A 13498-nucleotide genomic window follows, 5' to 3' on the forward strand; every position below is an offset into this window, starting at 1 on the left:
AAATGGAACATGAAGTTCCAGTGAGTTCCCAGAACAAGTACAACCCAAAAGTTTACCCATAACTATAATTAACAAAACTACCAGTAAACCACATGAGTGTGACCATTATGAAAATAGCATGATAAAGTCCCAAGACAAAGCTTGACTGAGTTACATAGTTACATAGTAGGTGAGGTTGAAAAAAGACACAAGTCCAACCTATGTGTGTGATATAAATTAAAAAATAAAAAAACTGCACTTGGAAAAAAAATTTTTTGAAATAAAAGCAGCGGTTATAAGTGAGGCACACCAATACAGAAAATAAAAACAAAAAACCGCGCTACAAAAAGTTTTATAAAGGTGTATAGTCCTATACAGAAAAAAGTCCAACAATCATAAATCTTAAATGGGTGACATGAAATTCCTCAATAGTTCATATATTGTAGGGTGAAAATTCAGATGAACACATCTATAAGGTGAAGCGCTTACCAGAAGTAAGCCAAAAAACGGGCGAGTGGCTTAAACCCAGCCTGGGCCTTTGGAGAACGATCCCAATGGAGCAGGAAGGTCACACTCGTACCGTGTGTTCAGATCCGCCAAGGATTATCCAAAAATCAGATGTCAAATTAATATGTGCAGATTCACACAGATGAAGTCTAAACACCATAAGAAGTGACACAGGATATGAAGTTCCAGCGAACCTTGTGAAAATCCTGCTTACCAGATGTCAAATATGGGTGAGCAGATTGACACAAACACAGACCGAAATCCCGGCAGGAACAGCATGGATACGTCCTGGAAATCTTGACCCGAGCTCAACAGTGCATATTGTATAAAAAAGGGGCCAATAGTGTGATACTGTATGTAACTGGGGTTTATTAAATTAAAATAACACTTACAATATAAAACGAAAAGTAAAAACGATGCCGGCCAGCACTAAGACAAGCTCCTGTCCTCAACAGGGCGACGTGGTGACGTCAGCACGTCCTTTCCAGACGCGTTTCGTCATACGTTGACGTTTTCAAAGGGGAACGGGCAGCGTGCTGAGCCACCACTATTTATGCGCACACCAAGCCTCGCTCTGAGTCCTGCTGTGGGAATCTCAGAGCGCCATCTTGAATGAGGGCACTAACAATATATATCCAAAGGGAAGATAAGGAATGGAGCCAAATAGTATAAAAAGGCCACCAGACTCGCATCCTTATGATCTAAAAAGCCAGGTACAAATATATGATCATCAAGTGACTAGCATATCAAAAATTATTATTAAAAAATATAAAACATTACCATTACATGTATAGCACTGTAATAAGAGGACCTCATTAGATGTCAGTCCACAAATGGTCAGGCCCCCCATTGATTAGGGGCATAAACAATGGCTTATATATTGAATTAGGACCAATTCATAGAGAGCAATGTAAGGTATATAAAACCTAAAACTGCCACTATAAAATAGGTATAATGTCAGACATAACGAAACAATAAGTTACCTCTACACAATAAACTTAATACTGGAATAAAAAATGGGAATTGAATTACTCATTAAGTGCAAGAGTTGTTAGGCCCCATATAGGCTGTGGGCGAGATCACTGCTCACATACCCCAATTAGACCGGCCTTAGCTCATACAAAAAAGGAGAAAGAGGCAGGTACAAAATATGAAAGGCAATATAAAGCAAATCCTTTCCATACCACACGCTTGCCCAGAAGGATAACCTCTTGATTAAAGAATATTATATATAAAAGAAATATCCTAAAAAATATTTTTTTATGGTTAAATCTATATCACAAATTTAACCAAGAGGATAACCTCACAAAGAACAAATATCCCTAGGAAAAATAGATGATTGGATTTCAAAAATTTGGTTGGTTCTATTACACCTTTCTTGGTACCCCCAAATTACACCAATATTCAGGAATTGTCAATAAAAGCATTGACATCCACATCTATGTTTAGTCCATGGGGCGTGTAGCTTTTGATCCTATGGATCCAAGTCATTTCCAATTTGGAAATCTTTCACACCATGGAACTCCCTCGCCAGTGAGGTTTGTATCGGTCAATCCCTAAAAAAAGGGTGTTGGAGGGATCTCTATCATGTGCCAGACGATAGTGTTTGGAAACCGAATGATTCTTAAAGCCTGTGAGAATATTGGTGATGTGCTCATTGAGCCTTACTTGGAGGGGACGCTTGGTCCGCCCCACATATTGCAAGCCACAAGGGCATTGCAACATGTAGACTACCCCCAAAGTAGAACAGGTGATGAATGGGGTAATGAGATGAGTTTGGCCTGTCCTAGTAGAAACAAAAGACTGGGTCCTCCTATTCGAGCAAGAGTTAAAAGAACAGTGTTGGGTTTGTTCTTTTAACTTCACTGGCGAGGGAGTTCCATGGTGCGAGAGATTTCCAAATTGGAAATGACTTGGATCCATAGGATCAAAAGCTACATGGACTAAACATAGATGTGGATGTCAACGCTTTTATTGACAATTCCTGAATATTGGTGTAATTTGGGGGTACCAAGAAAGGTGTAATAGAACCAACCAAATTGTTGAAATCCAATCACCTATTTTTCCTAGGGATATTTCTTTCCTAGGGATAGTTCTTTGTGAGGTTATCCTCTTGGTTAAATTTGTGATATAGATTTAACCATAGATTTAACCATACAAAATATTTTTTAGGATATTTCTTTTATATATAATATTCTTTAATCAAGAGGTTATCCTTCTGGGCAAGCGTGTGGTATGGGAAGGATTTGCTTTATATTGCCTTTCATATTTTGTACCTGCCTCTTTCTCCTTTTTTTGTATGAGTTAAGGCCGGTCTAATTGGGGTATGTGAGCAGTGATCTCGCCCACAGCCTATATGGGGCCTAACAACTCTTGCACTTAATGAGTAATTCAATTCCCATTTTTTATTCCAGTATTAAGTTTATTGTGTAGAGGTAACTTATTGTTTCGTTATGTCTGACATTATACCTATTTTATAGTGGCAGTTTTAGTTTTAGTTTTTATATACAGCTTACATTGCTCTCTATGAATTGGTCCTAATTCAATATATAAGCCATTGTTTATGCCCATAATCAATGGGGGGCCTGACCATTTGTGGACTGACATCTAATGAGGTCCTCTTATTACAGTGCTATACATGTAATGGTAATGTTTTATATTTTTTAATAATAATTTTTGATGTGCTAGTCACTTGATGTTCATATATTTGTACCTGGCTTTTTAGATCATAAGGATGCGAGTCTGGTGGCCTTTTTATACTATTTGGCTCCATTCCTTATCTTCCCTTTGGATATATATTGTTAGTGCCCTCATTCAAGATGGCGCTCTGAGATTCCCACAGCGGGACTCAGAGCGAGGCTTGGTGTGCGCATAAATAGTGGTGGCTCAGCACGTTGCCCGTTCCCCATTGAAAACGTCAAGGTATGACGAAACGCGTCTGTAAAGGTCGTGCTGACGTCACCACGTCGTCCTGTTAAGGACAGGAGCTTGTCTTAGTGCCGGCCGGCATCGTTTTTGCTTTTCGTTTATATTGTAAGTGTTATTTTAACTTAATAAACCCCAGTTACATGCGGTATCACACTATTGGCCCCTTTTTTATACAATATGCACTGCTGAGCTTGGGTCAAGATTTCCAGGACGTATCCATGCTGTTCCTGCCGGGATTTCAGTCTGTGTTTGTGTCAATCTGCTCACCCATATTTGACATCTGGTAAGCAGGATTTTCACAAGGTTCGCTGGAACTTCATACCCTGTGTCACTTCTTATGGTGTTTAGACTTCAGCTGTGTGAATCTTCACATATTAATTTGACATCCGATTTTTGGATAATCCTTGGCGGATCTGAACACACGGTACGAGTGTGACCTTCCTGCTCCATTGGGATCGTTCTCCAAAGGCCCAGGCTGGGTTTAAGCCACTCGCCTGTTTTTTGGCTTACTTCTGGTAAGCGCTTCACCTTATAGATGTGTTCATCTGAATTTTCACCCTACAATATATGAACTATTGAGGAATTTCACATCACCCATTTAAGATTTATGAATGTTGGACTTTTTTCTGTATAGGACTATACACCTTTATAAAACTTTGTAGCGCGTTTTTTTGTTTTTATTTTATGTGTGTGATATGTCAGTATTCATTGTATATCCCTGTATGTTGCAGTCATTAAGGTGCTTATCTAATAGTTTTTTAAACTATCAATGCTCCCCACTGAGACCACCACCTGTGGAAGGGAATTCCACATCCTTGCCGCTCTTACAGTAAAGAACCATCTACGTAGTTTAAGGTTAAACCACTTTTATTCTAATTTTAATGAGTGGCCACGTGTCTTGTTAAACTCCCTTCCGCGAAAAAGTTTTATCCCTATTGTGGGGTCACCAGTACAGTATTTATAAGTTGAAATCATATCCCCTCTCAGAGTGAATAAGTTCAGTGCTTGCAATCTTTCCTCATAACTAATATCCTCCAGACCATTTATTAGCTTAGTTGCCCGTCTTTGTACTCGCTCCATTTCCAGTACATCCTTCCTGAGGACTGGTGCCCAGAACTGGACAGCATACTCTATGTGCGGCCGGACCAGAGTCTTGTAGAGCGGGAGAATTATTGTTTATCATTTTATCTCTGGAGTTGATCCCCTTTTAAATGCATGCCAATATTCTGTTTCCTTTGTTATCAGCAGCTTGGCTGAGACTATCATCTACTAGGACCCCCAGGTCCTTTTCCATCCTAGATTCCTCCAGGGGTTCTCCCCCCAGTGTATAGATTGCGTTCATATTTTTGCCACCCAAATGCATTATTTTACATTTTTCTACATTAAACCTCATTTGCCATGTAGTTGCCCACCCCATTAATTTGTTCAGATCTTTTGCAAGGTTTCCACATCCTGCGGAGAAGTTATTGCCCTGCTTAGCTTAGTATCGTCCGCAAATACAGAGATCGAACTGTTTTACCCCATCCTCCAGGTTGTTTATGAACAAAATAAATAGGATTGGTCCCAGCACAGAACCCTGGGGGACCCCACTACCCACCTCTGACCATTCAGAGTACTCCCCATTTAGCACCACCCTCTGAACTCGCCCTTGTAGCCAGTTTTCAATCCATGTACTCATCCTATGGTCTATGCCAACGGACCTTATTTTGTACAGTAAACGTTTATGGGGAACTGTGTCAAATGCTTTTGCAAAAACCAGATACACCACGTCTACGGGCCTTCCTTTATCTAGATGGCAACTCACCTCCTCATTAAAAGGTTAATAGATTGGTTTGGCAAAAACAATTCTTCATGAATCCATGCCGATTACTGCTAATGATACTGTTCTTGTTACTGAAATCTTGTATATAGTCCCTCATCATACCCTCCAAGAGCTTACATACTATTAATGTTAGGCTAACTGGTCTGTAATTCCCAGGGATGTATTTTGGGCGCTTTTTAAATATTGGTGGTACATTGGTGGCTTTTCTCCAGTCACCTGGTACCATTCCAGTCAGACTGTCAGTAAAAATTAGGAACAATGGTCTGGCGATTACTTGACTGAGTTCCCCCAAGTACCCTCATATGCAAGCCATCTGGTCTCGGATTTAATAATGTTAAAGTTTCCCAAGTCTAATTTTAATTCTGTCATCTGTTAACCATGGGAGGTGCTTCCTGCAATGTGTCATAAGGATAAACACTGCAGTTTTTGTTACTGAAGCCCCTCAATTCCCTCGTGAAGACTGAGGAGAATAAATTCAATACCTTCACCATCTCCCCATCCTTTGTAACCAGATGTCCTTCCCCATTCTTTATGGGGCCAATATGGTCTGCCCTCCCTTTTTTACTGTTTACATTCTTAAAGAGTTTCTTGGAATTTTTTTTGCTCTCCTCCGCTATGTGTCTTTCGTGTTCTATCTTAGCCGCCCTAATTGCACCCTTTACATTTCTTATTGCATTCTTTATAAAGTTTGAATGCTGATGATGATCCCTCAACCTTTTACTTTACTTTAAATATGCATTTTTACATTTGAGTGAAGCCATTCAGGACTTTTGCTCACTCTTAAATTTATTACCCAATGGGATGCATTGGCTAATTCCCTTATTTAATATGCTCTCGAAGCAAACCCAACTCTCCTCCATGTTCTTTGTTCCTAAGATTTTATCCCAAATCATGCCTTCTAACAAGGTTTGTAGTTAGGGAAGTTGGCTCTTTTGAAATTCAGTGTCTTTGTATTCCCCTTATGTTTTCTATTTGTGTGATTTACACTGAAGCCAATTGACCTGTGATCGCCGTTTCCTAAACTGCCCCGTATTTCCACATCCGTGATCAGGTCTGTATTGTTGGTAATCAGATCCATTAATGCTTTATTTCTAGTTGGTGAGTCTACCATCTGACCCATAAAATTGTCCTGCAAGACATTTAGGAACTGGCGAGCCTCAGAAGAATGCATGGTTCCCTCTGCCCAGTCTATGTGTGGACAATTAAAATCCCTCATTATTATAACACTTCCCATCTTTGCTGCTAATCCAAGTTGTGATAGATCTGTCTCCACTTCCTCCCTCAGGTTAGGGGGCCTATAGCATACTCCCAGTAATATTTTCCCCTAGTTTCATCCCTTTGGAGCTCTACCCATAAGGATTCCACCTCCTCCCTAGCTCCCTTAGTGATGTCATCTCTCACATTCACTTGTATTTTATTCTTGATATATAGGCATACCCCTCTCCCTTTTTTACCCTCTCTATCCCTGTGATAAAGGGTATACCCTTGAATGGTTGCCAGCCAAATCATGAGAGCTGTTGAACCAGGTTTCTGAAATTCCCACAAAATCCAAATCCTCCTTGTACAACAGTATCTCTAGTTCATTCATCTTGTACGCCAAGCTCCTGGCAGTGGTGAATATGCCACGTAGTTTAGATCAGTCACATACGATCCTCTTATTGGGTGTAATTTATGAAGGAGTTTATGAATCGTTTCCCCCTTTTGGCTTCAGATTTGGATCCACTCAGGTGAAAAGTATAAGAATTATTTAGGTTGGAGCAGACAGAGATTGGTGTAAGGCTTTGCTTATACTTGCATTGACAGTAAGGAGGTATTTTACCGCCTCCTCCCTGCCTGTTTGAACCTTTTAAACCCCACACCAGCATGCCGCAACTGTGTACATTGCACAATGTTGCAGGGCACCCCCATTCAGTTGAATGGGCTACATTCAGTGGGTAGTACTTCTGGCTGAATTATTAGTGGTAACATTTTATGCTGTATCACATTGCAAAGCATCATAACCCCAGCTTATATACACACCGTTCGCTGTCTTTTCAGCTTAATGGAGAACGAGGGGTAAAAACGTGGCTCACTCACGGGTTTTTACCGCCCCCTAACTGCATGTATAAACTAAGCTTACCAGTTCTGTTTGTGATGACCACAAAAATGCCATATGATGCTGCATAGATTTATATAAGTGCTTGATGCTCACAAAAGCACAATAGTTATCCAAAGTATTATATGTACTTGGTGGCAAATGGGAATTAAAGTGCTTCCCAAGTGAGAAGGCTTTCTTTTACCTTAATGCATTCCCTGCATTAAGGTAAAAACCTTCTGCATGCAGCTCTCCCCATACTTAACTAAGCCTGAACTTGATCCATCAATATGCATGATAACTGCAGATCTCTCAACTCTCTCTCTCATTATTGGCTCAGAGACTGCAGTGGGAGCCACTGACTCCTACTGCTGTCAATCACAGCCAGTGAGGAGGGAGTGGGGCCAAACCACACTTTGCGTGTCAATGGACAAACAGGGCGGGGCTTGGTAGCAAGCACACACTAGTGCCCCTAGAGCAATATTATTTTAATTTTAAAAAATGAACCTTTACAAATCACTTTAATTGGTATGCTGCATTGTTCAATTTCATAGGTTTTTTTTGTTTGTTTAGAGTAACCATACGAGCACAACTATACTTTGGGCTGCTGGATGGGAAAGTGGATTTAGATATCTTCTAGCAGCTGTTATCCTTTAGCGTCTAGAGAGATCATTAAGCCAACAAACCTGGGTAACTATGACCCCTCATTGTGGCATAAAAAAAAAAAAAAAATAATGAGGGTAGAGATTTGCAATTTAATTATAGGACAGTACCCCTGCTCAGTGGTTTGTAAGACCCCTTTCACACTGAGGTGCTTTACAGGCGCTACAGCGCTAAAAATAGCGCCTAGAAAGAGCCTCACCTGTGTCTCCAGTGTAAGAGCCTGAGTGCTTTCACACTGGAGCGGTTCGCTTGCAGGACGTTAAAAAAACTCCTGCAAGCAGCATCTTTGGAGCAGTGAAGGAGCGGTATCCTAAACCGTTCCTGCCCATTGAACTGAATGGGCACTGCTGCCGAACCGCCAGCAAAGCCACACTGCAGCGGCAATTTGCAGGTCGTCTTAACCCTTTTTCGGCTGCTAGTGGGGGTTAAAAGCGCCCTGCTAACTGCCGAAAACCCCCGCTAAAACTACAGTAAGGCACCGCTAAAAATTGCCGGCGGCAACGACGCCCCAGTGTGAAAGGGGCCTAAGTTACCTTTCTGCAAGGGGATACGTATTTCAAGTGCACTCTCTGAGAAAACAATCATTACCCCTGTACAAGTTTTATTTATTTTACTTTACAGGATACTGGGATAATAAACTACTAAAAAAGTTTAACTGTATATAGATACGGTATTTAAAAGTAGAAACTTGTTTCATTGGTTCTTTTTTTTTTTTTTTTTTTAATATAGTGGGCAACCTCAAACTCGGATACTGTAGATTTAAGAGATATAAAGAACAGTCTTCAATGAAAGAAAAATTACATTTGTAAGAACTGGCCCTTTAAAAAAAATACAGTTTAAGAAATAAAAATGTATTTGGTGTGCATAAGCATCAGGCTTTATTTAAAACATTAAAAAGTTACCTGTCTGTAAAAAGAACTATAAGGTCCTTCTGGTCACTTAAGGTTTCTAACGCTTCCTTCAACAGACGAACTTTCTGGCCTCCTCCTATTGAATTTGTTACATCTCCTCCTTTCCAGTCTAGTCCTGTGCCTAGAACCTACAAATATATCAGAAACACATGTATAAGTTGATATTTTTTTCAATATAAGATCATAAGGTGGTTTAAAGGCCAGGTCACAATTAAAAACACATTTAAATGTTATATCTGAGGCGTAGCAATAAAAAACAAAAAGGTTTATGCTAATGGCAAATGTATTTTCAAGCAAACGTTGGATGATAAACAAGATTCCAAATGTACAATTCATAAATAACAACCAGGTGTTTTTTCACTCTGGTCCAAACAGGAACCTTTTATTTTCTGTCAAATGTTATTAATATAAAAAAAAAAAAAAAAAAAAAAAAAAGGAATAAGCATATCCAAACTTCACTAATAGACCATAAAGTATTGGTGTTCTGAAGTAGGCAAAAAAGTACCCTTTTTGTTATTCATTGCATATCTTGTACAGTGGCTTCTTGATTTGACTAAATGCTAATCATTACTTTATCCACAACCACAAGATATAGACATGGAAGAGAAATAAGTTAAAATGAATTTTAAGCAGAAATGTTTTTTTTTGCAATTATCAACCTGACATAACAAAATCTAACAATCAACTTCTGTCAAATAGGGATGGTCATAGATGGATCAGAATTTGTCAGGTCCCTGCTGAACTGGACACATTTTGATCCATCAATATCTTTACTGGGGAAGGGGGCACAGTAATGACTTAATAGGTCTTCTGATCATACTTTTCACCAAACAAAAGTTAGCAGCATATGCAGGAATTGACAAATGATTGGCATTTCATTTCAGTGGGTACCATACATATCATAAATCTAATTTGGCTGTGGGGAGATTACAAACAACCGATTTGTAATCTGCATGCGAAGGCACATGCAAACACAGAAGATATCTCCTAAACCGTTCCGGTTTAGAAGATATCCAGGGTAGCTACAGGTAAGCCTTATTATAGGCTCTCCTGTAGAAAAAAGTGCGTCGTAAGGGTTTACAACCACTGTAAGAGGGAGAAACTGATTCTGTTGAAAAGGTACTGTTATATTCAAGCTAAATCATATATTTATATGCTATATGTTATAACATAATAATATATCATCGATTCACTGTGAAATTACTGGTTGGAAGTTATAACTTCAAACTTCAGTAATTTGTTCGTTAAGCCACCTGCTTGAGTACAGCCTTTAAAAATATAGTAAAAATTACCTTAAAGACAATATATAATAATTATTTGTATATTACTTACTTATGGTAATTAACCCCTTGCCACCCAGGCCAATTCTGACACTTCTCTCCTACATGTAAAAAAAATCATCATTTTTTTGCTAGAAAATTACTCAAAACCCCCAAACATTATATATATTGTTTTAGCAGACACCCTAGGGAATAAAATGGTGGTCGCAACTTTTTTTGTCACACGGTATTTGCGCAACAATTTTTTTAGATTAAAAAAAAAAAAAAAAAAAGCGTTTCATGAATTAAAAAATTTTTTTTTGTGTAATGTGAAAGATGTTACGCCGAGTAAATGGATACCTAACATGTCAAACTTTAAAATTGCGCACACTTGGAATGGCGCCAAACTTCAGTACTTGTAAATCTCCACAGGTGACGCTTTAAAATTTTTTACAGGTTACATGTTTAGCGTTTCAGAGGAGGTCTAGTGCTAGAATTATTGTTCTCACTCTGATGTTCACGGCGTATGTAACCTGTGTGCATCTGGCTCCGATACTAGCCAGCGCCTCACCAGCCACTCACCTCGCTGCACGTCCCCGTTTTAAACCTCTTGTAATGATTTGTAACTGTACTGTCTCCCTTCATTTTGTAAACTGTGCACACACCGTTGGAGCTATATAAATCCTGTATTATAATAATTCTAAATTGGAAAGGCAACAGTAGATATGGGAAGTTGTTTGACATTAAGTAAAGACTGCCTTTATTGCGGATATGGGCAGTTATACCTACAATGGCCGTAAAATGTGCTTAAACCAATGGGTTCTGAAAAACTATTCGGAGGATCAGTAAACCTTGGGGAAACACTGAGTCATGCAGATGGAATCCCAGTAATGCCCCATACACACGAGCGGAATTTCCGTCAGAAAGAACTTGTAAGGTTTTTCCGACGGAATTCCGCTCAAGCTTGCCTTGCATACGCACGGTCTCACAAAAGTTCTCTGAACTTTCGACCGTCAAGAACGGGGTGACGTACAACACTACGATGAGCCGAGAAAATGAAGTTCAATGCTTCCGAGCATGCGTTGAATTGTTTCCGAGCATGCATGATTTTTTGAGCGTCCGAACTGCATACAGATGAATGCATTTTCCGATAGGAACTTTTTCCAACCGAAAAATAGAGAACCTGCTCTCAATCTTTTGCTGGCTGGAATTCTGCCAGCAAAAGTCTGATGGAGCATACACACGATTTCTGACCAAAAGCTCTCAACTGACTTCTGCTGGCAGAATTTCTGATCGCGTGTACGCGGCATAATGCTTGTGATTCAAGTATAAAACCTTCAAATGGAAAAAACTCACATGTTCAGGCATAATTAAACTCTAAAGAAAATACATACCTTCACAGTGTAGTCAAAGTACTTAGCGGATTGCATGAACCGAAGGAATCCATCTGTTTCTTTTGTTGCAACAGTTAAAACCAACAGCTTATCTGAAAGATTGAAAAAGACAAAAAATATTAACATTTCAAAATATAATATGACCCACTGAAATGAAAGTGAAGCATGACAGGACAAAACATTGTAGTTTCAAGTGCATACATTTACAAGAGAAAAAGATGTAGGACCTTAAACAACTTTAGATGCATCCTATTCAGGTAGTGACAACATATAGGTGTTGATTTACCAAAGGCAAAATAGGCTGTTCACTTTGTAAGGGAAGTTTCACATTGCAAGGGAATTTGCCCTAGAGCTTAGTGAATGTAATGAAGTTTCATTTTACAAAGAATACCCAATCACATGCAAGAAAATTAAAAAAAACAGGAATGTCCCTTCAGATGATTGGATTGGATGTCAGCAGATCTTGAGCTCTTGAGAAAAGTTCACTGCAAAGAGGACAGTCCCTTTGCATTTAATAATACAATCCCACAGTTTGTCTGAGAGGAGACAAAACTATTCCCAATATCATCATGTAGCACCCTCTACCAATAGGTAGGTGCTAATAAGATTTTTACTAGGAGATTTCAGCAGAGGCAAAATTAGTCAGGCCCAAGCTAGGCCGGTCTGTTTTGATATGGGGGCTGGGAGTGGTCAGAGTAACAGTGGGTGTGACCACCTGTGCTTCAGTTCTGAGGCGCCTCCCTTTACTTTCAGGAAGAATTTTCTTGAAGAGGGGTTGGGCCTAGAACTGGAGTGGCAGGCAGCTCATGTGGGAGCCATGACCAATCCCCAATTGGTACTGACAGGGGGCAGGCCTCATATATAAGCTGAGGTAACATGCCACTGGGGGAGTTGTCGGCTGAGTTAAGTGGAGGATGGAATACTAGACAGCAGCAGGAGGGCACCCCCATCGGGGGGGGGGGAGCCGATCGCAGGAGGAGGCCCAGGGGGAGCTGTGAGGGAACTTTGTCTTTACATGGTCATTGGCAATGTCTTTATCATCGCATGGTCATTGATAAAGAACTCCTGGAGCAGAGGGGCAGATGTAGCTGTCGGAACGTATGATCTGGTCAAGTTCTCCACCAAGGACTCAGGGCAGAGAAAGGTCAGTGAGTGTACCACAGTGGAGGGCTGGATGTGCCAGAAAGTTTGTGAGGGAACTTTACTTCTACATGGTCATTAGCAAAGTCTTCATCATTACACGGTCAATGATGGGGAGCCCTGGATAAGAGGAGAGACAGTGGGGATTTGTGTCAAATCGATGTGGCCTGAGGGCACAAGTTGTGCAAGCTGGGCTGGCTGGGACCAGTAGTCCACCGTCCAACATGTGCTTCTAAATTACTAGGCCTCCGGGGAGAGGTGCTGCAGGCCTCTGGCCTAGTAGTGGCAAGCAATCAGAGCCAGCTTAAGGACTTATTCAGGGTGGGTCCTTCCGACAGAAGAGAATACAACATTATTTTTCTTCAGAATTAAGTTTTGTGCAGGAGGAGAGGAGTTCTGGGAACATCACCCTTGCACGGTGAAGAGTGATGTCCTCATCCCTTACACCAGTGGTCATCAACCCTGTTCTCAGGGCCCACTAACAGGCCAGTCGGAGGACCACGAGGTAGTACTCCTAGCACATACCTGTCGGCCAGGAGGGCCAGCAGGTGGAACGAAAGATGAACCCTAAAACATGGTGTCTGTCCCATAAATACGCTCTCTCAGAATGCAACTCGGAGGACCACCTCCACCGAGTTATCTCCGGGACAGGGGAGCACTCATACGCTTCAACGTGTTGTCTTTCCAACACCGACCCATGGTGACAACGACACCCACAGGCACAGTGTGAAACTACATGCAACTCAGCCAAGCTGGAACAAAGGCAAATCTGACTATGTATGAACAGATAACCCATTAATTTTACCTATAAGCAGTAGATT

The 13498-nt window shown here is 40.5% G+C and overlaps 1 protein-coding gene across 2 annotated transcripts in view; it reads right to left on the reverse strand.

The window, feature by feature from the left end:
- The window catches only part of PLOD2 (procollagen-lysine,2-oxoglutarate 5-dioxygenase 2), a 197062-nt gene that overhangs the window by 124858 nt on the left and 58706 nt on the right, over positions 1 to 13498 (reverse strand). For both annotated transcript variants that reach the window (XM_073625894.1, XM_073625893.1), the window contains exons 2-3: positions 11538 to 11629; positions 8876 to 9012 (exon numbers count right to left, since the gene is read on the reverse strand). In XM_073625894.1, coding sequence (XP_073481995.1) covers positions 8876 to 9012; positions 11538 to 11629 — 229 coding nt within the window. The remainder of the gene's footprint in view (positions 1 to 8875; positions 9013 to 11537; positions 11630 to 13498) is intronic.

This window comes from Aquarana catesbeiana, linkage group LG04 (genome assembly GCF_042186555.1).
Source record: "Aquarana catesbeiana isolate 2022-GZ linkage group LG04, ASM4218655v1, whole genome shotgun sequence".
NCBI lineage: Eukaryota > Metazoa > Chordata > Amphibia > Anura > Ranidae > Aquarana > Aquarana catesbeiana.